General features: G+C 28.9%; 1 protein-coding gene across 3 annotated transcripts in view; it reads right to left on the bottom strand.

The window, feature by feature from the left end:
• LOC123298257 (zinc finger SWIM domain-containing protein 4-like) overlaps positions 1–22,609 on the bottom strand; it is a 210,858-nt gene that overhangs the window by 22,312 nt on the left and 165,937 nt on the right. For all 3 annotated transcript variants that reach the window (XM_044880213.1, XM_044880212.1, XM_044880214.1), the window contains one exon: positions 7,178–7,305. In XM_044880213.1, the coding sequence (XP_044736148.1) occupies positions 7,178–7,305 (128 nt within the window). The remainder of the gene's footprint in view (positions 1–7,177; positions 7,306–22,609) is intronic.

Below are 22,609 nucleotides of genomic sequence, written 5' to 3'. Positions count from 1 at the left end.
TAACTTCATAATATAAGACGAAAAGTACGATATCGATAATTTTTCGATATCTAGAGTAATTTTCAAAAAATTGAAAATTTTGTTTAATTTTATTTATTTCGATATTTCAAAAACCAAGACAGATATCGGAAAATTTTATTCATATTTTTCGTCTACATTCATGAAGTTATAACAAAATTCATCAGCAAAGTTGAAAATAAGGTACAAATAATTTCAACCCTAAGTTTAAAATGGCCTTGGCGCTCGTACTACCTTAAAACAATAGTAGATACTGTTCTTAAGTTTCAAATAAACCAATATTTCAGCCTATTCAAGGCATGCCCGTATTAAAACTATAGAATAAATTTCGTTCAAAGCTTGTTTCGAAGACGGTTGTAACTTTGCCACTGGTTAGCATAAATTTACCTTTATTGGTTTTGGCTCTTGGTTCATACATATATAATTATTTCATATGTAAATAACTTTTAATTAGTATGTACTTTTTTATTTTAATAAATCACGTGTTTGTTATTCTACAAAGCAAATGTTACAAGTGCTAGTAACGTTTTCGAGAGTTCATTTTAAGAATTTCGAATATACTTACTTATTGAACATAAACTGGGAAGTAATACCCCTAGTGTTTGAGTTAACTAATGCTAATTTATTTTGCTAAAAAGACATTAAAAATGATTTTTTTTAAATTGTTTTAAAATCAACAATTTTCGCAATTTTTTCGAGAATGCAAACTATTAAATGCAGTTAGCGCAGCCGGTTTCAGGTGTCAGGCGCATCTCATCCCTACCAAATATCAATAAGAGAAGGAATATTTAAAATCAAGCCATCTTGATATAAGCTTCATCATGACGTTACCAGATCTTGAAATAAGCATTATCGTAACGTTACCAGGTCTTATACCAAAATATTTTTATTAAACACTACGCTGAATATTTTGAATTGAAAATCAATGTTTTTATATTTTTAATCTGTATATAATATAATTGGTATTAGGGCCGTAATTTACCTATACTACACGAATCTATTAAATAAAAATGAATAATTAATGGAAAAATGCATAGAAAATTTGTAAATTCGCCTTGTTTTAAGTAATACATAAAAGATGTAAACTATCATTTTGTAACAGGTTAGTTTTCAGTTTATTTTAAGTAAATCGAAAACATTATTTTAAAACTTCTTTAAAATTAGAATTACTTTTTAAAAAAGAATTTGCTTCGAATTCCTTAAATTAAGTATAATATTTAATCTTTAGTTCATTCAGTCTTTCTCAAAGTGATGGTTGATTCCCTCTTGTGAGAGCTGAAGACTTTCAGAGAAGGAGTAGAGAGGTAATTAGGCCAAAAAATTACTGGGAATAAGTTTCAATTAAGAGGGAATAAGTCTAAGAACTAGTGAGCTTAGTGTAATGAGTGTAATAAGGTCCAATGCAATTATTTACGGAAGCCTGAATGGTTCATTGTCATCTTATGAGAAAGTGGCGCTACACTAGCTAATTTTTTAAATGTGTACTACCCACAAGTATAAAACCAACTTTTAAAAAAGGCAATAGGTAGTTCACTTTCAACATGTGCACTTGTAACTTGCAGCATTATGGAAACGAACCCTTTTGAAGATGTCGGTATTTTGTCATGTGCAAATTTCTGATTATAACGTCATAATAAACACCTAATAATACTTTTAAAGATTAGAAATTTAGAAATGTACAGATGTAAAAGAAAAACATGAATAATTAAAGCATTATATTTTTAAATTATAAAGAAAATTTTGAACTAACTACATAAGACAAATTATAAACATTATCATATTATTATTAAATTTTGATATATAATTATTAATAATTCCTGACAGTTTCGATAGTGTCTAATTAAAGGATAGTCATCACCGACTGACATCTTCAAAAAGGTTCGTTTCCATAATGCCATAAGTCACAAGTGCACTTGCTGAAAGTGAACAATTGACTTTTTTAAAGTTGGTTTCATACTTGTGGGTAGCACTAATTTAAAAAATAAACTAGTGTAGCGCCACTTTCTCATAAATTCACAGTGAACCATTCAGTCTTCCGTAATTATTAAATTATTATCATTTTTTAAAATATATTTGTGAACTATTTCTAAGGAATAAAAATTTTATTTGAATAATAAAGTGCACATATTTTTAAGTAAGACCACCACCTATGATTCGAATAATATAAATGATAATATTTTCAAAATTAAAACAAATTTTACTGAAAGGAAATACAAATTTTAAATTTAATTAAGTGAAACAAAGAAACATATACGTTAAATTAAAAAAAAAAATGTTATGCTTTCGTGAAAACGATATATAATATAAAATATAATGTTAAAAACCTAATAAATAATGATATCAATCATAGAGACGATTAATTCATCTAATTAATAAATTCCTTAGAAAAATAAATAATTATGTTAACTATTACATTAATTGTAATTAATTGAAATAATTTATAATTTTTTTTTTATTATTTATATTAATTTTAATTAATTTATATTTGATTTTATAAAAAATATTGATGGCGTTAAGGTAGTTTGGCAATAAACTCACTTTTCTTAAGAATTTGATCAGATCTCTTAATGGAAAATTCTATATACGAAAACTTGCAATTATGTTCTATAAGTTAATAAATGCAGCGTTCTTATTTATCAATTGTATTACATGATTGAAAACTCTCTTAAATGACATACAACCCTTTAAACGCTACTATTTGAATACTTTCTATTACATAATTTCTAGAACAACACAATTTCTCGAAATTTCCCGAATTAAAATAAGAGAAATTTTCGAAATTTGAAATCCGATCCTGTGTATAGAGAAGACTAATAAAATGCGTAATTTGGAATAAATAATAAAATAATATCGAATTATTATTATTAACTTTACTTATCAAATTTTATATTTTATATTTCTGGAATGGAATTTGATGCGTACTTGACATAAATTTTAACAATAATTAAAAATATTAAGTATCCGATTCTCAGTACCAAGTAATGTTAATGTAATTCATTTGGATTTCATTAATACAGGATATGTTTCTATTTACTAGACATAATTTATTGAATGAAAAATTAAGGTAGTTGGTGCAGTAGATAAACATACACCGGAGTCAAAAATTAAATATATAATTATGATATTTATTTTTGAATAAATAAGAATTATTTTTCAAAGGTTTGCTACTTTTGGCACTAGCCGTGTTCTGTACCCAACAAATATGTAAGTTGTGACATAAAAGTTATGTAAAATTTAAGTTGAATATTAGTCATAAATATATTTAACATAAATAAATACACTTTTTATAATCAATATTGTACCTATAATATAAATAAATCAATGCTCAATTTCCGCTGAATCAAAATATTATCTACATATAGTTTTGTTTTGTTTTAGTTTCGATATTTGTCAGTTTGTGTATAAAATTTATGATTTAATTTTATCAAATATATTACGTGTCTCATTTTGTTTACACTCAAAATTTCTCTATAATGTACTGTGTGTAACAAGATTAAAGATATGCGTTGAGATAGTTGTAAGACGCTTGGAGAGTGGAAGTTTCTTGGTTTCTTGGTTTAATAGATGAACTACAACAGATAAGCCACGATACAAGTCACTTTTGCAATTTCATATAACACCTATAATACCTCTTGCTTTTTGATGCATTGCTTAACGTATGTACTCTGTTATACTCGTGATATTTATATGCCTAAATGTAAATCGAACATTCTGTATATATATTTTTTAACTTGTATCCCCACTGACCTCTGCCGTGCTCATACATCCTTAATTAGTCGGGAAAAACGTTTTCTTTTTGTTTTCAATATTTTATTAAGGTTTTAACTTTAATTTCAATAGTTTTTTTTTTTAATTTCTACCAACTAGTTTCGGAGAATTCTATAAAAACATATCTATCGTTTTACTATAAAGCCAATGTCAAATATGCCTACTTTTGAAGTGATTTATTTATTTAAATAATCTTCAAACCCTCTTAAAATTTTCAGAATTGATTTAGACTTAGCCTAACTTTACAAAAAACAAAAAATCAAGCCTTTTATCTAAAATAGACCTGGCGCTCGAACATCCTTAGTGACGATGACACAAACATATATTTCTAGACTCATAAAATTTCACATTTTTGTATAACATATTCACATATCATAATACAAGACACATATCATAATATTTTTCAATAGTTAATAATTTTATTTGATGAAACCAAAAATGATTGGTCCAAAAACACATACCATCTTTTATGAGTATAGTAAAAGTTTCTTTAGTATGCATATAACAAGCATTCACTTAAGGGAGTTCTTTAGCTTCAAGTAGTTATGGTAGTAGGTAGGTAGTAGGTACCAATATTATTTGCTTGATTCATCCAAAAATAAAATCCTATATCTTTGTTTCTTATATATTCTCTATATAATATTTACTTTTACAAAATATATATATATATATATATATATATATATATATATATATACCATATATACAAATTATATACATATAATACCGGTTTTTATATGAGATGGTATGCTTATAATGGGTGTATATTCAATCTGGGCAATAACTAAACTACCATAAAACTATAATCGGAATATTACCAGTATTTCAAGCTATATTTTTTTGCGCTGGTTGAATCGGAACTAAACATTTCTGGAGGAAAAACGAACTACATATTACTTTTCTATAAAAAAATTTTGTGTCCAGTAGAACAGAGGTCTTTGCCTAACGAAAAAGATATTTATTGTAAGTTGATTTTTAGGTAGTCCTTTCACTGACTGAAGTAAACTGTGCACTGGCTGGAATTGTGAACTTATTAACATTAGCGAAAAATTTGAGTCTATAAAATTGTTGAGACATACGATTCAAATTTTGATAATGAATTCTGAGAACTTGGGAAAATTAGACAAAAATTAAGAGAAAAATTATTCGATATATATCAAAGTTTTTGAAATATTGATGCCTAAAGATTTAGGGAAAATCATTTATAGAAGAAATAAATACAAATTCCATTCATTTTATCACCTCAAATATATTTTATTGAAAAACGAGTGCCCCTTCATCAAATTTTCTTGTTATTTTTAATCATTTTTGACGTATTTGCAATACAAACCGATATATTTGCAACAAACAAATGTAATTTACAGCTCATCCGCATAAAATATGAAAAAATTTCACCCCGAAAAATCGGAAAAACTCCCCAAAATTACGTTTTTCAGTTCTATGCATACTAGATAGAAAGAAGGGATTTTTTATGCATCTGAGTTATAAATAAGATTTGTTTATTGCAAATATCTTGGTTTCTTTTGCAGATACGTTAAAACTTTTTTCCATATCTTCGTATATTTTCGATATATTTACAAAAAAGTGATTTTGGTGGTAGTTTTTAATGTTTTTCTACCCTCTAAATAGAATTTAATATTTTTAACTATGTTTACTTCAAATTTATGTCAAAACAAACTTATTTTCAAAAATCAGGCTTCCGTTTTGATGAGTAAGAGAATGATCACTAACTATACTCTTAGGTAAGCTTATCAAAAACATTGCCCAAATAACATACACCCTACTGCAACATGGATGCTATAGGGATCTAAAATTGCCTGTACCATGGCATATTATATGTGTATAAGAGACGCAAAAAAAAAAAAACTATAAAACTTTTACCATAAAACTGTGTAATTTTATACATATATCGAATATTTAACTCTCTGACTATAATATACATTGAATATCATATATATACACCATTATTATAGATCTGGCAAGCAAGTTAACGTTGTGTTCTGCTCTCACTATGCTTGTACAAACTAATATGGAAGGGAAGTATAACATTATCGCTTGAAACTTTTACACACACTGTACCTACCATTTTATATACACTTAAATTTAGTTATTTCATGCAGTCTGGTCGGTCTAAAACTTCTATGTAGTATCCACCAAAAGATATGCATCATGTATATTCTTTTTTAACAATACTTAGTAGAACGTCATACACATGAATTCTTAAATTATACACAGGGGGGTGTATAAGGAAATATACAGCAACAAAATCAATATCACAGTTCAAAAAGAGAGACTGCTATGTAAAAAAATTGATAGATCCAGTAAATAGACTAAATTTTTATTCTTATCCATTTTTATAACCTGTATATATTAAATATATATCGAAGTATAGTAATTTTAGTCCCAAGTTTGTAACGCTTAGAAATATTGATGATACGAACAAAATTTTGGTCGAGGTGTTCATAAAATCACCAAATCCATTTCCAGTTGTCCGCCTGTTGTCGAAACGATAAGTAAAAAACGAAAAGAGATATCAAGCTGGAATTTTTATAGCGTGCTCAGGACGGAAAGTGAGTTTGAGTGCGTAAAAGTGCAACACAGGTCAATTGAGTCTTGAGTTCGTAATCCTTTTGCCATGTACCCATTTTGTAAACAGTTAAGGTTAGAACAGAAGTTTAAGTGTATAAAATGTTCCTTATTAAAAAAAAATAAGTTTTATTTGAAACATTTTTTCATGAACATCACCGTTTACACGTAAGGGCGCAAGTTAGACAAAACTTTAGGGTCCATTTTATTTAAAACTATAAAAGATAGGTGTTTGAAAAGAGTCGGGTATGAGTGACTCATAGATAAAAATTTTCATCCAAACTAAATGTGTATTCAAAATTTCAGCTCAATCGGAAACCGGGAAGTGGATCAAATTTGACTTGAAAGATTTGATTACAGACAACGGGACAGGTGAAACTAAATAAAAGCTTGTAAAAAGCTTGCTTATAAAAACCACATTATGACCTAATGCTATTGTAATCGAACATTACGATGTAATATTAAGTAAACGTTTTTAAAGACTATAAAGACACAAATATTAGAATTAAATTGCAACACAAAGTATTGAGGTATATCATACATGCCGAGGCAGTAACGTCAAAGTTAGGAGAACCACAGAAAACTGGGTTGTTAATAGTTTGTTGAATTCGTTATGTTAATGTATTTTAAAGATTTTTACCACAACTCTCGAATATCTTTTTACGAAATTTCATCACATTATGTTTTTAATCACAACAAAAAATATTGCGCAATTTTTACGAGGACAGGTTTTTTTATAGGTAATAACTTTTACGCTCTTTGTGAACTAAACTGTAAATATGAAAAAAAATAAATAAAATCTTACCTGAGATGGGGACCCTTAATTGTACGCTCTCTGCGTTGCGGATCCGGTACAAGGAGAGCGCCACTACATGTTGACACCAAAAAATGTCTTTTGTATCGCAGCTGCATGTTACCGATGTTATTTTACACCTACAAAAAAAACACTTGTTTTTTTATTCAATATTTTTACTTCAAAAGTAGGCATATTTAACATTGGTCTTATGAGAAAACGGTAGATGGATGATCTGTTTTCATAGATTTCTCCAAAACTAGTCGGGGGAAATTAAAACAAAACTATTTAAATTAAAGTTAAAACTTTAATAAATTATTGAGAACAAAAAAAAACCCGTTGTGCCCGACTAATTAAGGATGTATAAGCACGGTAGTGTGGACACAAATTAAAAAAAAATATATTTTTTCATATTTGATGCTGAATTATGTTATAACTTGTCAATATAAGACGAAAAGTAAGAATACAATTTTTCGATATATGATGTAATTTTCAAAATATCGCAAATTCAAAATTTTGTTTAGTTGCTTAGCTTTCCATATTTCGAAAACCAAGGCAGATATCGAAAAATTTTATTCTTATTTTTCGTCTACATTCAAGTTATAACAAAATTCATCATCAAAGTTAAAATAAGGTACAAATAATTTCAACCCTAAATATAAAATTGACTTGGCTCTCGTACTACCTTAAAAATTCCCATGAACACCAAGAAAAACAATGATAGGAGTGTTTATAAATCAATAAAATTTCATAAAAAACTATGTCTCATCTGGTCATCAGATGGGTGAAGATCAACCTTATACCGCTTTTAAACTATAAGTAGTCACGTTATTTATAATAAATACATACACGTATGGTAATGCTTACACTATCACTCATCTTACGAACCGTTAATGATGAATAGATTCATTAAATATTTTCGCTTGAAGAATCTAATTCTCTAAGTCTGTAATGGCTGCCATGCCACATTAGAATTACACTTTTATACATACATACAACAAATACATACTTGACTGAATCGACAATAATATTTTTTAAATACAAAAAATTTTTTTGTATTTTAAACAAAATCAAAGAAAACCCTTTTGTGCCAAAACCTATAAAAATAAATTGTTTATTCGTAACTGTTATAGCGTGATGGTGGTGTTATGTCTGTGAACGATGCAGGCAGAAAACTGCTATATTGCCTAAAGCTAAGCTGTATGTATGCAACAAACAGCATAAGGGTAATAATAATCTAAAAAACCATTATTTTTGTAGTAAATTTAAGTAGTGTTGTGCAGCAGTATTTACAATATTGATTATTTTTTTTATAAATATGTTCGTTTGTAATAAAGACTTTGTATTTTAAATTTGTTCTAAACTGATTTGGATGCATTTCCTACCATAATTTAAAAAAATATGAAGAATAAAATTTTATACTTTGATTGTAATCTCTATATATTATAAATGCGAAAGTAAGCATGTTTGTTTGTTTGTTTGTCACGCTTTCACGCTTAAATTAGCGAATGGTTTTTAATGAAACTGTACAGCAATATAGCTGATATATCAGAATATCACATGAACTATAATTTATAAAGATATATTAAAAAATAAATAAAAAAATTTAATTTAATTTGACATTTGAAATTACCATAAATTACAGATTTCTGTAAAAATAGTAAATATAAAATATTTCAAGGTCATCTTCTCTGATATACTCAATGAGTTAATTACCATTATACATTAAAAATTTAATATATTTTACCTGTGTAAAACAGTCCCCACCATTATTTCGAGTGTTATAGAAAAGAGATAAGAGGGAGCAATCTTTACTTTTAAACCCAGTGAAGGGGATGGGTATCACTCTAGTCAAAAATGAATCGGAACCCCTGATCTAATCCACATGCCTAATTATTTTTGATTCATTCTTGACATTAAGTGCCTCAAGCTTTCACAAATAGTCGGGTATGAGTGACTCATAGATAAAATTATTTTCTACTTTTTAGTACAATAAAAGCTTCCCTTAAAAAATATTTTTTATTAAAATTTTTAATTTAAGACTAAAAAAAATGTATAAATATCAAATATGGAGGAAGCGATGGGCAAATCAGAACGCCACAACCTTACCATGCATTGTCATCCAAATTAAATGTGCATGCAAAATTTCAGCTCAATCGAAACCGGGAAGTGGATCAAATTTGACTTGTAAGATTTGATTACAGACAGACAACGGGACAGGTTAATTTTACTACGATTGGGTACTTATCTAAACCAAAATATGTCACAATTTTCAAATATTTTTTAAATTACCATAGAAATCATTTGGAAAAATCGATAAAGAATAATTTTTCATTTAACATCACGACCGTTGTTAAGGCCGATTGTATTTCGAATCAATTATCTTACAGCTTTCTAAAATTCAAGAATATAACTACTAAAAAGGATTTTGTATAAGTATTAATTTTCCTCAAATCGTACTAATTACGGTACGGAATCCTCAATGTACAAATTAAAACTACCACACTAATATAATTTAAAATTTATTTTTTATATAATAATTAAATTAAATAAAAATAATAGCTAAAAAATTTTAACCCCCCGTTCAAATATACTTACTCCCTTTCAACCCCAACAAACAAACACACACACACACACACACACACACGCACTTTGGATAATTCTATAACGTGTCTTCCTCAAGCCCTCTATCTGTTTTTCTCACCCGTGCAATACTCATCTGATTCTACCCTCATATCATAAAATAACACAGAACATATATAGTCTTGTCATTTTAGCATTTCAAAGAGAAATTTTTTGTACCTCAACTTATCGAGCCAGTTTTTTTTTTTTAAATGATCAGGAAGGTCCATATACCGGAATCTACATCTAACTTTTTGCCGCCAGAAAGTTTTAATTTTTATGGGCCTAATAGGAAAATCATTAGAGTAGAACCATTTATGAGGCGATTTTTGACAATTTTAAAACCTTGAAAATATGGACCAGAAACGTATACGCCCTTCGTTGACCTAACACTGCAATTTTCAGTAAATATTCAATTTGGACCAGCGTAGTGGATTACCCCAAAAGGGGAGAGTATAGCGAAATACTGATTTCAGAATAGAGATCAGCGATCCCGACAAACCCCCAATTGTACATTTCTAGCCCATTTTGTTGCATATTTTCAAGGTTTTGAAATCAAAAATCACCTCATAAATGGATTATAATAATGGGCTTTTTTGGCCCATAGCAATAGCGAAACTTTCTAGCGGCAAGAAGTTAGATGTAGATTTTGATATATGGACTTTCCTCTACATTTAAAAAAAAAAACTGGCCAGATAGGTTGAGGTACATAAAAATTCTTCATTTTAGCCTTTTTTGATCTAAAATGATTCGTCTAATATACATGTTATACACCAGATAAAACATTTGATATACAAACGCGAGGAAAAGGGATATGTGCGGGGTGAGAGGCAAGCGAATGAATAGATACATAGGAGCTATATTATTGTTGAATGCGAACAACATAACAAGGGGAAGAAGAAAGATGATGTTGTTGTTGTTGTTTAGGTTAGTGTGGAAGTTCACTGAATAAAATACTATATGATGATGATCTTTTTCTATGCCCCTCTATAGTCACCCCCTGGTTTTATTCTACATACGTATAGGATTTGAATGACGCGTGTGGCGGTCATTTTCCTGATATCTATGTATACAGTGTCATCCGTAAAAGGGAATATTTCCGCATCGAAAAAAAGGGAATAGATACTCAATAGTTAACCCGTCAGCATTAACGTTATGAGTATTTTGCTCACGCTTGATTTAAAACATAAAAATAAAAAATTTCTTCATGTAATTTTATCTATAAAATGTAAATTTTCGGGCTTGTTCATGGACTTTCGTTAGTTTAATGTAAGTTGTACTCAGTAAATTCAAAAAACTGTCATAGAAAAATGTTGTAATTAGCTAAAATGAATTTAATTATGTATACTATTGCTCTGCTATAATTTTTAGCTATTGCTTTTATGCGGCTTAAAAATATGCACAGTTTTCAATTATTTAAATTGTAAAATAGTCATAATTGATTGCGTATATCAATTAGAAAAGGTGGCCATGATTTGTTTGACATTTACTGTTTTAAATTTTTATAGAAATCTTTGATTTATGGTTCAAAATGAGGATCATTTTGCTCCATCTGTGATCATTATTTTGAACCATAAGTTAAAGATTTCTGTAAAAATTTAAAATAGTACATGTTAGATTAAATTTAATTTTTTTTTAAAATATCTATATCTTTATAATTTATAGCTCATGTGTTATTCTGATGTATGAGCTATATTGCTGTACATTTTTATTAAAAACCATTCGCTAGTTTTGGCGTGAAAGTGTAACAAACAAACAAACATCCTTACTTTCACATTTATAATATATAGAGATTATGTAGGCTTGGAACATTTTCAACCAAGAAAAACAACTTTCATTTCTGTATCATGTAATCAGTTTTTACCAAACGCGAGATAGAAAAATTATTGACAGTTCCAGTTTTGTTGAATAACCCAGTACATTGAACTTCTTTACTATTTCACCATACGTTCTATATTTATTGTCTGACTCTTTTCATCCCATAATAGTTGGTTCCCCCTTTCTATAAATATAATAGGGATGATATTATATCTGTCTGTTGTGTTATGATTATGATTATTATTGTAATAATACACCTGTTGTTATTTTTTTGTTTTGTTTCACCTGTGTGGTGCGCTCGTTCGCTCGTTGTTCGTGTAAGTAAGTAAATTTATTTTTAAATGTAGGTAAATACTTATTGAAGCTTGGTTTGCTTGCTTGTTGCCTCCTGCCATATACAATCATATGTTAATGAGAATTGTATATTTTGATTTGATTTTTTTTTAACACATTGGGGGAGGACGAAGATATGTGCGAGTGGTGTTAGGGTGAAAAAATTAACAAAATTTTTTTAGTAAACTGTTTACACTTGATGATGCATTGTTTTCAATTTACATATGTTAATCGTTTTAAATACACAAAAAAGTGTTAATCTGATTGTGTTGATCTAAAATATAGGTGTTTTTCAACATTTCGAAATGTTTTGATTTCGTGTTAAATAATATTTAATACTCAGTGTTTTTATCATTAATGGCCTTATCAAATACACAAATATATTATAAATCTCATTTGACACAGGCGAATGTCCACAATTGTCCCTGACAACTTTTGGCTAAAGCATTTCCCCGTAGTTCGCGTGTTTTCTTTCGATTAAATTAAAAACTATTAGCCATTACAGATTAAAATGACCCGCTCTGTATGAACATAATTAAACTTTAATATAAAAATGTAAATATCGCTTATAACAACCAGAATTGTTGGTCCTTCAATGTCGTTAAAACCGTTTTTGACTGTATTTGGTTATTATAGCAACGAAAATAGTGATATTGTGAATCACTAACAGAAATGGAGAGATCTAAAATCTCTTAATTAGTTTTTTGGCTGTGGAAAATCATTCTCATTACTTTAATAAAATTTAATCAACATTTATAAAAGGAATTCATAATTTTGTGGCTGAGCTAAAAAACAAAATACTGGTACGTATTTATTAAATAAGAAAGGAGAATATTATAATAATCATTTAATACTTTATACCATTCAAATATTATAAAGTGGATAAAAAAAAACTGTATTTCTTACATAGGGGCATAAAAATTGAGTAAAGACATTAAAATCTTTGAATTAAATGTTAAAACATCGACAAGATTGTTAATCCGAGACCTAGTGAACCATTTGGAGTACATTTTTCGAAGCACTACGGATAATTTCGTAATTGTCCTTAAAGGACGTCTAAATAAGATGGTCGAAGTCTGCCTGAAGGATAGCGGTAAGGAATTAAAAATTAATAAGGGAAACCACTAAAATGTTAGATGAGAGACTGTTGCAAATTCCCAAAGTGAAGTTAACTGACTCACTTCGTGGCATATACAATAGGCATTTCTAAAGGCACTTCTAAACATGCTAGAAAGATGCGGAATGGACTCGAAATAAAGTTAAATTAACAGACTAGTTTTAAAAATTATATTCATCGCAACTCATATCGCAACTCCCGAAAAATAGGAAGAAATCTTATTCTTTCGATAGATATACCAGGAGAAAATATCTAAGAAGGTTGTGCTTCGGACAAATCTCGCTCACCGTCTTTGAAAATTCTGTTTCAAGACAACCACGTTTAAAGTTTCAAAAGACGTTTACACTCAATTTTTTTTTTATGCTTTCATCTTCGTTAATATTTATCGCATCAACTAAAAATTTTCAGAAAATATACTTAAATTTATTTAAATTCCGGAAATATAAAAAAAAGTCGATTTTTTTTGAAAATTCTAACTGGATATCTTATATAATTAAACGAGCAATCGGAAACCCCAAAGATTTTCATGAAATTTAGTATGCAGGACGATTTTGGGGCGAAAAATGGATCTAACTAGATTTTATTTTTAGAAAACGTCGTTTTACCTCGAAATCTTTAATCTCGGAAACGGCCAAACGATTTTTATTGAATTTAGTATGCATGGAGTTTTGGGAGCGATAAATCAATCTAGCTAGATTTGGACTTAAAACCAAAAAATAATAATAATAATAATGAGCAAAGCTCGATCATCCAGGTACTAACCCCTTAAAGCTCGTTAGGACTAGCCAGCCCAGAATCGACCATCCACATTATAATATCCGATCCTCAGACATTTATTTATTAAAAAAAAAAACAGGAATAATAAAATTTGGAGCCAATATTATGTTAAAACAGATGCACACATACATGCATATATACATACACAGAGATATAAAACACATAGAAATAAAATGTGATAATAATATTCCAATTACAAAATACAATTTTTTGGTTGGTTGTTCCAATATTATATTTAATATATATATATATATATATATATATATATATATATATATACAACGTGTTCTGTTATTAACTGCAGAAACCTAACTTCCCAAAATAAGCTCATCAAGAGCAACAAAAAAACTCTTTTCCAAATTTGGATCTGAGCCTTAATTTGGGAGCTACAGGTATGACAAAAATTGATAAATTTGATTATTCACTGGCTATCATTCGATAAGCAGTAGCCAATGATATTTAGAAGATATTAGTAAATTTTTTTAAATAACATTCAACTGAGGTAGGGATTTTTAAAAATTATAACATGGTTTGATTGGATTAAATTATTTTGCAAAAACATTAAAATTATTGTACGTAAACAAAAAAACTATGTGACAATGGGTGTGGTTTGTTTGCTTAGATCCAATGATAAGTTGTTTACTTATAATTATTATTATTTTTCTCAGAATAATAGAATAAAAAATGTATAAAATTATTAAACTGTCCCACTTTTAATATTTTTATTCTATTATTCTGAGAAAAATAATAATAATTATAAGTAAACAACTTATCATTGGATCTAAGCAAACAAACCACACCCATTGTCACATAGTTTTTTTGTTTACGTACAATAATTTTAATGTTTTTGCAAAATAATTTAATCCAATCAAACCATGTTATAATTTTTAAAAATCCCTACCTCAGTTGAATGTTATTTAAAAAAATTTACTAATATCTTCTAAATATCATTGGCTACTGCTTATCGAATGATAGCCAGTGAATAATCAAATTTATCAATTTTTGTCATACCTGTAGCTCCCAAATTAAGGCTCAGATCCAAATTTGGAAAAGAGTTTTTTTGTTGCTCTTGATGAGCTTATTTTGGGAAGTTAGGTTTCTGCAGTTAATAACAGAACACGTTGTATATATATATAAATTTTTGTTTGTATTATATAATGATCAGTTTAGTATAGTGACTGGTGAGGTTACCTTTACGCAATGATTGGTTGTGAGGTACTTATTTTGGTTTGTTCCCCTATCGCATATACCAATGTACCTATTTCTATATGTATAAGTTTACGTGTGTTGTGTAGGCAATCGTATATACATACATAATGTTGTTTAGTAAGTGCGATCCGGGTGCTAAACACTATATATATATATATATATATATATATATATATATATATATATATACGACGACTATCAACCATTCTCGTTACCTCGACGAATTTACTCTCATCAATAGCATTCATTCTCTGTTTAACGTATCCGTGTGTCATCGACAATCTTATTCACAAAAATTGAACTTACGCAGCTATTAATATAAAAAATATCAATAGGGGATAGGATTAAATTTTATTTATTACTTCAGGAGAGCATTCTCACTGGACGGAGCTAGTTGGCATATCTATAAATATATAGGAGACTTTCTATAGATATAGATAGTCACTCATCACGATATCTCTGGAACTATAAGACCTAGAGACTTGAAATTTGGCAGGAATATTCCTTTTGCCAAGTAGAGGTCAGCTAAGAACGGATTTTACGAAATTCCACCCACAAGGGGGGTTGCGGGGGTGTTCATGAATAAAAAATTCATATTTTTCAATTATGGCTTTTAATAGTTCAAAACTTGCTCAGAATGTTTTAAATTACATTTAGAAATTTTTTTAACCTTCGGAGGGTAGAAAGGTGTAGCGAGAAAGTGGGAAGGAAATATCGAATATTTACAAATATATCTAAGTGGGGTATCAAATAAAAGAGCATGGCGTGTACATTACAAAACTGTTATCCAACGCAAGGAAATGTGGAGGGAGGGGTGCAAGTGGGGATGTTGCCCAGCAAAGCGGGTAGTTCCCAGCTAGTATTTTATAAAACTTCAAATTCCTTGTTTTTCTCAAATACATTTGACGGCACGGCAGATCAATGGCCTCATTAAACACAATTGTTTCGAGCAAATGACACGTTGATACATAAAGGTTCGCCATCCTTGCCCTATACTATGGTTAGGTTATATCGGCTGTCCAAGAAGGACACACTTAGGCTATAGAGCCCATTGTGATACCATATATGTGTTTAACCACCTTTCCGCTGATAATTTCATATACCAGCTCCTTAATTTCAGAGTCTGAGTGCACCTCCTTCATGCACATACCATGCACTACACCAGCCCCTCCCCCGCTACCCTAAGCATACCGAGGACGGAATTGGTTACGCCTTAACCAACTGAGCTAATAGGGCGACCCCTATACTATCAGTGGCACATAAATGTTCGTAAATGACCAACAATTTTTTTTTAGAACTGTATGTGCTTAAGAAACCAGAGTGTTCACGTGATGCACATTCTCATAATAGGTTAAGCTATAAATCACAAATCATATTCTAAGACGGTTCAAAGTTTCGAAGTAAATGCAAGCACGTATGTGAAAGCTTGTAAACTTGTGTGTTTGTTATAGCATATACATACACAGTAAAGTAAGTATAAAGAATATCAGTAGCATTAACCAACAGAACACTACATATACACATTGTGTATAATATGTTGTACTTACTTGTACATGTAGTGTAGATGATATTGATTTTCCAGTAAAGTTCTCATCAACCCATACATAGTGTATGTTAGTGTACACACTTGTACAGTTTACAGTACAGTACAGTGTACCTACATTGTAGTAGAGTCCCATATACAAACTAAAAACCGGCGACAGCTTTAAGGGTGTTGAAGCGCTACAGAAAAAGAAACCCCATTAACTTAAAATTTAGAGAAATTCTTCTTAAGGATGTTCCAGCATGGTATTTGCAGTTTCTATGTTAAAGCAATGGTACAATTTTTTTTTCGACAGAATTTAACGAAAAATTAAATTTAAGAATTTAATAATGCTTACTATTAATTCCCAAAGTTTCAGAAATTTTGACCGTTTAAAATGGGAAATAATTATGCCAACGTCCCAATTTCGATCAATTTACGTCAAAATTAATATCTCGAAAGTGAAAATTAATTTCTAAATTTTTTTTTTAGAATTGTATAAACATTTTTTTCTACTTTTTCTTCAATATATAATAATATCATAAAAAATAGTTGGAGAGACCGGACATTTTACATGCTTTAAATGGGACATGACCCTCAAAATCGCGAACTTTGTCTTTAAATATCTCGCGATCTAAACGGTCAAAAATTATGAAATTTTAGGAATTCATAAATAAAGCTATTATAAACCCGAGAAAAAAAATTCGGCCAAATCTGTCGAAAAGTGATTTCATGCTGGTACTACCTTAAACATTTCACAGTTGAATTTTTTTATAAATTGTATTGGATTAAGAGCCAAGACAAAAAAAATTCGTTGAATTTACTAAGAAAATTTGAGGATTGTTTATTGTAGTTGTGTACACACACTCATATTGCGGTCAATCAAGCGAACGATAGAACAGGGGTCAGATATATGCTATCGAAACGGTACAGTTTTACGTGGGACTAAAATGAATTTACTAAAGCTGAAAATTGTTATACAGATTGTATATTGTATATAAATAACAGTTATGATTGTCAGTCAATTAGGTGTTGGAACAGAGCTGGTCAGTCAGCCCTTATTTATGAACAATTAATACATCAGATTCATTTATGATTACCGTGGTATTTAAATGAAACTTATTTATTTATTGTTCATAAATAAGGACTGACTGACCAGCCCTGTTCTAACGTTGAACTGACTGACTATCATAGCTGATATCCATATGCAATATACAAGCTGTATAACAATTTTCAGCTTCAGATTTTCCGGGATTAGATTTGTTTATTGCAAATATCTCGATTTCTATTGCAACTACGTCAAAAGTGATTCGAAATGATTTTATAGAAAATTAAGATATCTACATTTTTTATTTAAAACTTTTTTCATACCTTCGTATTTTTTCGAGATATTTTCAAAAGAAGTTGAGGGTAGTTTTTAATGTTTTTCTACACCCTAAATAGAATTTATTTTTTAAGGATGTTCCAGCATGGTATTTGCAGTTTCTATGTTAAAGCAATGGTACAATTTTTTTTTCGACAGAATTTAACGAAAAATTAAATTTAAGAATTTAATAATGCTTACTATTAATTCCCAAAGTTTCAGAATTTTTGACCGTTTAAAATGGGAAATAATTATGCCAACGTCCCAATTTCGATCAATTTATGTCAAAATTAATATCTCGAAAGTGAAAATTAATTTCTAAATTTTTTTTTAGAATTGTATTGTATAAACATTTTTTTCTACTTTTTCTTCAATATATAATAATATCATAAAAAATAGTTGGAGAGACCGGACATTTTACATGCTTTAAATGGGACATGACCCTCAAAATCGCGAACTTTGTCTTTAAATATCTCGCGATCTAAACGGTCAAAAATTATGAAATTTTAGGAATTCATAAATAAAGCTATTATAAACCCGAGAAAAAAAATTCGGCCAAATCTGTCGAAAAGTGATTTCATGCTGGTACTACCTTAACTATGTATACTTCAAATTTATGTCAAAGCGAACTTATATTCAAAAAATACATGCTTCCGTTTTGATGGTAGTTTAAATCTTTGTTTTATTGGACTATACGAGGAGACCAAGAGGCATTTTAACAAATGACCGAATTAACTTCAACCTACAGTTCGTCAACATATTTATCTACATATTTAAAGTACTAGACCGTACTGTATTGGTGTATCAGAAATAACCTCTCTGTTTTAGTCATAAATGTTATATATACATATTACATATACTTGAAGGTTATAGTCAATTTCTTGGCAGATATCTTAAGAATACGATCACCTAACTACACTACACTACCCTACTCTTAGCTCTAAAGTAAATGTGTGGAGGTTGATTGTATTTTCTTCGACTTGGTTGCATAATCAATACATATATTCCCTCTATATGTTTGTGGGTTTATATAATATTCAATGTTGAATTCGAATCATTTGAGACATGATGATCAGAATATGTTGGATTTGGTGTATTGTAGATATGTATTGTTTATTGAAAATTGTACCTACGTCGTCTTATTATGTGCTAAGAAAGAGAATTTTAAAATAGAGTCTTTAAAAAAATAACAGCTATCAAAGTTCATTGTTCAAGAACTCTGTATATACTGTAAATACTTATTAATAATCAAGCCAACACACTCAATAATATAGCTATTCGGTGAAGGGTAAGAATCAAAAAATAATTTTGCCCAAAAGTAGAGTATTTTTTATTTTTTACTATCCACAATATTTATTGGCAAAAAAAAAGTTGATCCTAATTGAAAACTACGGTCAGATATCCAACATTATCCAGTTACCATGAAAAAACAGATTTTGTTATTTTTATTAAATCTTCTAGATTAAATGTCAACGTATTGACAAATTGATACAATACAGACTATCAGTGAGTGCATCCTAGAATAAATCTGTAGACATAAATTATATCAATTCTAATACGCTAGTATAACGCGCCATCACATGTTTCATTATAAGGTTTTGCTTTCTCTCAAATTCATAAGAATATCCAAGAAACCGATGAAATTACATGAAACATATTTTTTGTATTTATTGGCAAAGCACTTTTGCACAAGCATCATGCAGGGTTAAAATTCCTCGCAAATGGCCTGACTTGTTTATTTTTTTCATTTTTCAATATGTAAGTTTATTTTAAAAATGTTGTCTCATAAATATTTTTGGCAACAAAAATTTATACATGTTTGATAACATAAGGGTTTTAAAGATACTACTACCCTCCTGTCAGGTCTGCATTTTTGTATTAGAATATTATGGGAGAGATATCTGACGAATTTTCAGAATGTCTCAAACACCTACCAATGTTTACCAACTCTCCTACTATTTCTGCTAAACCACAGATGGCGCAAAGGTCGTCCGTCAAGCGTATTTATAGAAGAGTTAGTAAAAATAACAAAATTTTTTTTTCCATACTAACTGAATAATATTGATTGTCTGTCATGATGGCAGTTTTCAATAGACCTTTTCATTTTAAAATCATGATCTTAGTTCAAGTTACTGCTGTCAGTTCCAAAAATTAACTATGCACTTGCACTTATGACATGATGAAAAGGCCTATTAAAGTTAACTTTTCTTAATTAAGACTATCGATATTGTAAAAAATAAAGGTATTTTACTCCTGAGCAAAATATTATATGAAGACAATTTCAAGTCTCAATAAATCAAAATGTCAGTCAATTTTACTATCAATTAACCCGATTAAGATAAATATAACGAAACAAGAAATCGTATACGATACTTTAATCTATATTTCTATAATGTATATAATAAAGAAATCCGTTCACTAGTTTAACCTATAACATCATATGAAAGTCGTTTGAGAAGATTATTCCATACACTTCAGTAAGCTTTTCACTAAAAACACACATCATATTGAATAGTTAGTAGTAAAAATATTGATATAAGAGTTTCCCCTCTGAACACTATATCCACAAAGGTGTACGTTTTCACGTATAATACATACACTACTTATATGGAAACAAGAAGTCGTAAAAAAATAGTGTCATCGCTGCCAACTAAGAGTATTCACATTATTTAGTAATAATGGCTGCAGAGTGCATGTGCAGTATGGTGAAAATAGTTTGGGTACATAGTCGCAGAAAGGAAGCACTGAAGTTCGAAAATTTGAACAGTAAGATGGATTTGAATGCGGTTTTCTGCATTCGATTCGTTAGAGCGTCAAGAATTTTTATGACCTAAATTGATTTATAAAAAATTAAAAATATGCAATTTGCATAAATAATATACACCTTATAATTTCATTTTAAATTAACGGTAAATATACTAAATACACAATTCGGGTAATAGCGATGAAAATGATTCCAAATTCAGGTGTTTTTGGGGTCGCTGAACACGAATATCACAAATTTTAAATAATAATAATTGTTTATTTTTACTTTTTAGTGTCGTAGATAAAGTTTTGTACGATGTACGTGTGATAACGCATTATTAACGAACTTCTGCGATTGCCCAACTCGTGCTACACACTCGTTGTGGGAATTTTCGCACGCACACGTTAATAATCCTGAAAGCTTACTAGTATTGTAGGTTAGATTAGGCTATTGGCTGTCCACAAAGGACACACTTAGGCTATAGAGCTCATTGTGATACCATATATGTGTTTTACCACCTTTTGGCTGATAATTTCATTTATCTGTAAAAGTAATCATTTGACATTACCATAAATTACAAATTTCTGTAAAAATAGTCAATATAAAATATTTCACAGCCATCTTTTCTGATATATTCAATGAATAATTACGACTATTTTAAAAATAGAAAACCATACATATATTTTACCCGTGTAAAACAATCCTTACCATTATTTCGAGTGTTATAGAAAGGGGATAAGCGAGAGCAATCTTTATCAATCTTTATTTTTAAACCCAGCGAAGCGGGTGGGTATCACTCTAGTGGATAAATATTGTGTACCTACTTTTTTACATACAATGATTGCAGACAATTTACTTTTTATACGATCAATGAAAATGCATGAGCATGATGAAAAGCAAGTGATGGAGACTTCTAGTCGATAATTCAACTTACATTTTTAAAGTTTCAAATTGAATATTTTTCAATGCTAAACTTAAAAAATTCAATAGTTTAAGTATGTATGTGTGTGTGTATGTATGTTTTTTATATTTATTTTTTATTTAAATATTTGTTTTTTGTCTAGGTTTGAACTTACGTTCGTACATCGGTACACGTTGGGTATATGTCATCGGGTATTACATGAAAAGAATTTAGTGTACGGTGTTTAACTTCCATTTTCAAATTATGTGGAATATACAGAATGTAAAATCTTATCGAACAAAGAAATACTTCTCTGCAATTATAAAAATTTTATAACTGCGTTAATAGTGAAACTAGGTGCTTAATTTTACTGATATTTTTAATTTTTTATATTTATTGATATTTTTTATGATAACATAATAATAATAATTTAAAAAAAAAATTCTATTAAAAGTATAAAAAGCAATCGGTAGATGGATGATATGTTTTCATAGCTTTCTCGTAAACTAGTCGGTGAAAATTAAAAAAATTTTTTTTAATTCAAGTTAAAACCGTAATAAATTATTGAAAACAAGAAAAAAATCGTTGTGCCTGAGTAATTAAGAATGTATAAGCACGGTAGTGGGGACACAAATTTAAAAAAATATATATATATATTTTAGATTTTAATGGTGAATTATGTTATAACTTAAGAATAAAATTTTTCGATATCTGGAGTAATTTTCAAAATATCGAAAATTGAAAATGTTGTTTAATTATTTAGCTTTCGATATTTCGAAAACTAAGGCATGTATCGAAAAATTGTATTCTTAATTTTCGTCTACATTTATGAAACTTATACCTAAATTCATCATCAAAGTTGAACTTAAGTTTTTCAATTTATCAAAGCATAAAATAATCAACTTAGCACAGTCAAAGAATTAGGAGTTAGAAACAAAATATCTCAGCTTATTGGGAAAATAATGAATGACATTATCTACATTTGAACAGTATTGTTGTAAATTATACTATAGATTCTTAATATAATGTCTTTAAT

Source organism: Chrysoperla carnea, chromosome 4 (genome assembly GCF_905475395.1).
Source record: "Chrysoperla carnea chromosome 4, inChrCarn1.1, whole genome shotgun sequence".
Taxonomy (NCBI): Eukaryota; Metazoa; Arthropoda; class Insecta; order Neuroptera; family Chrysopidae; genus Chrysoperla; species Chrysoperla carnea.
The sequence above is the reverse complement of the archived record's forward strand: the minus strand, read 5'-3'. Positions and strand labels throughout refer to the sequence as shown.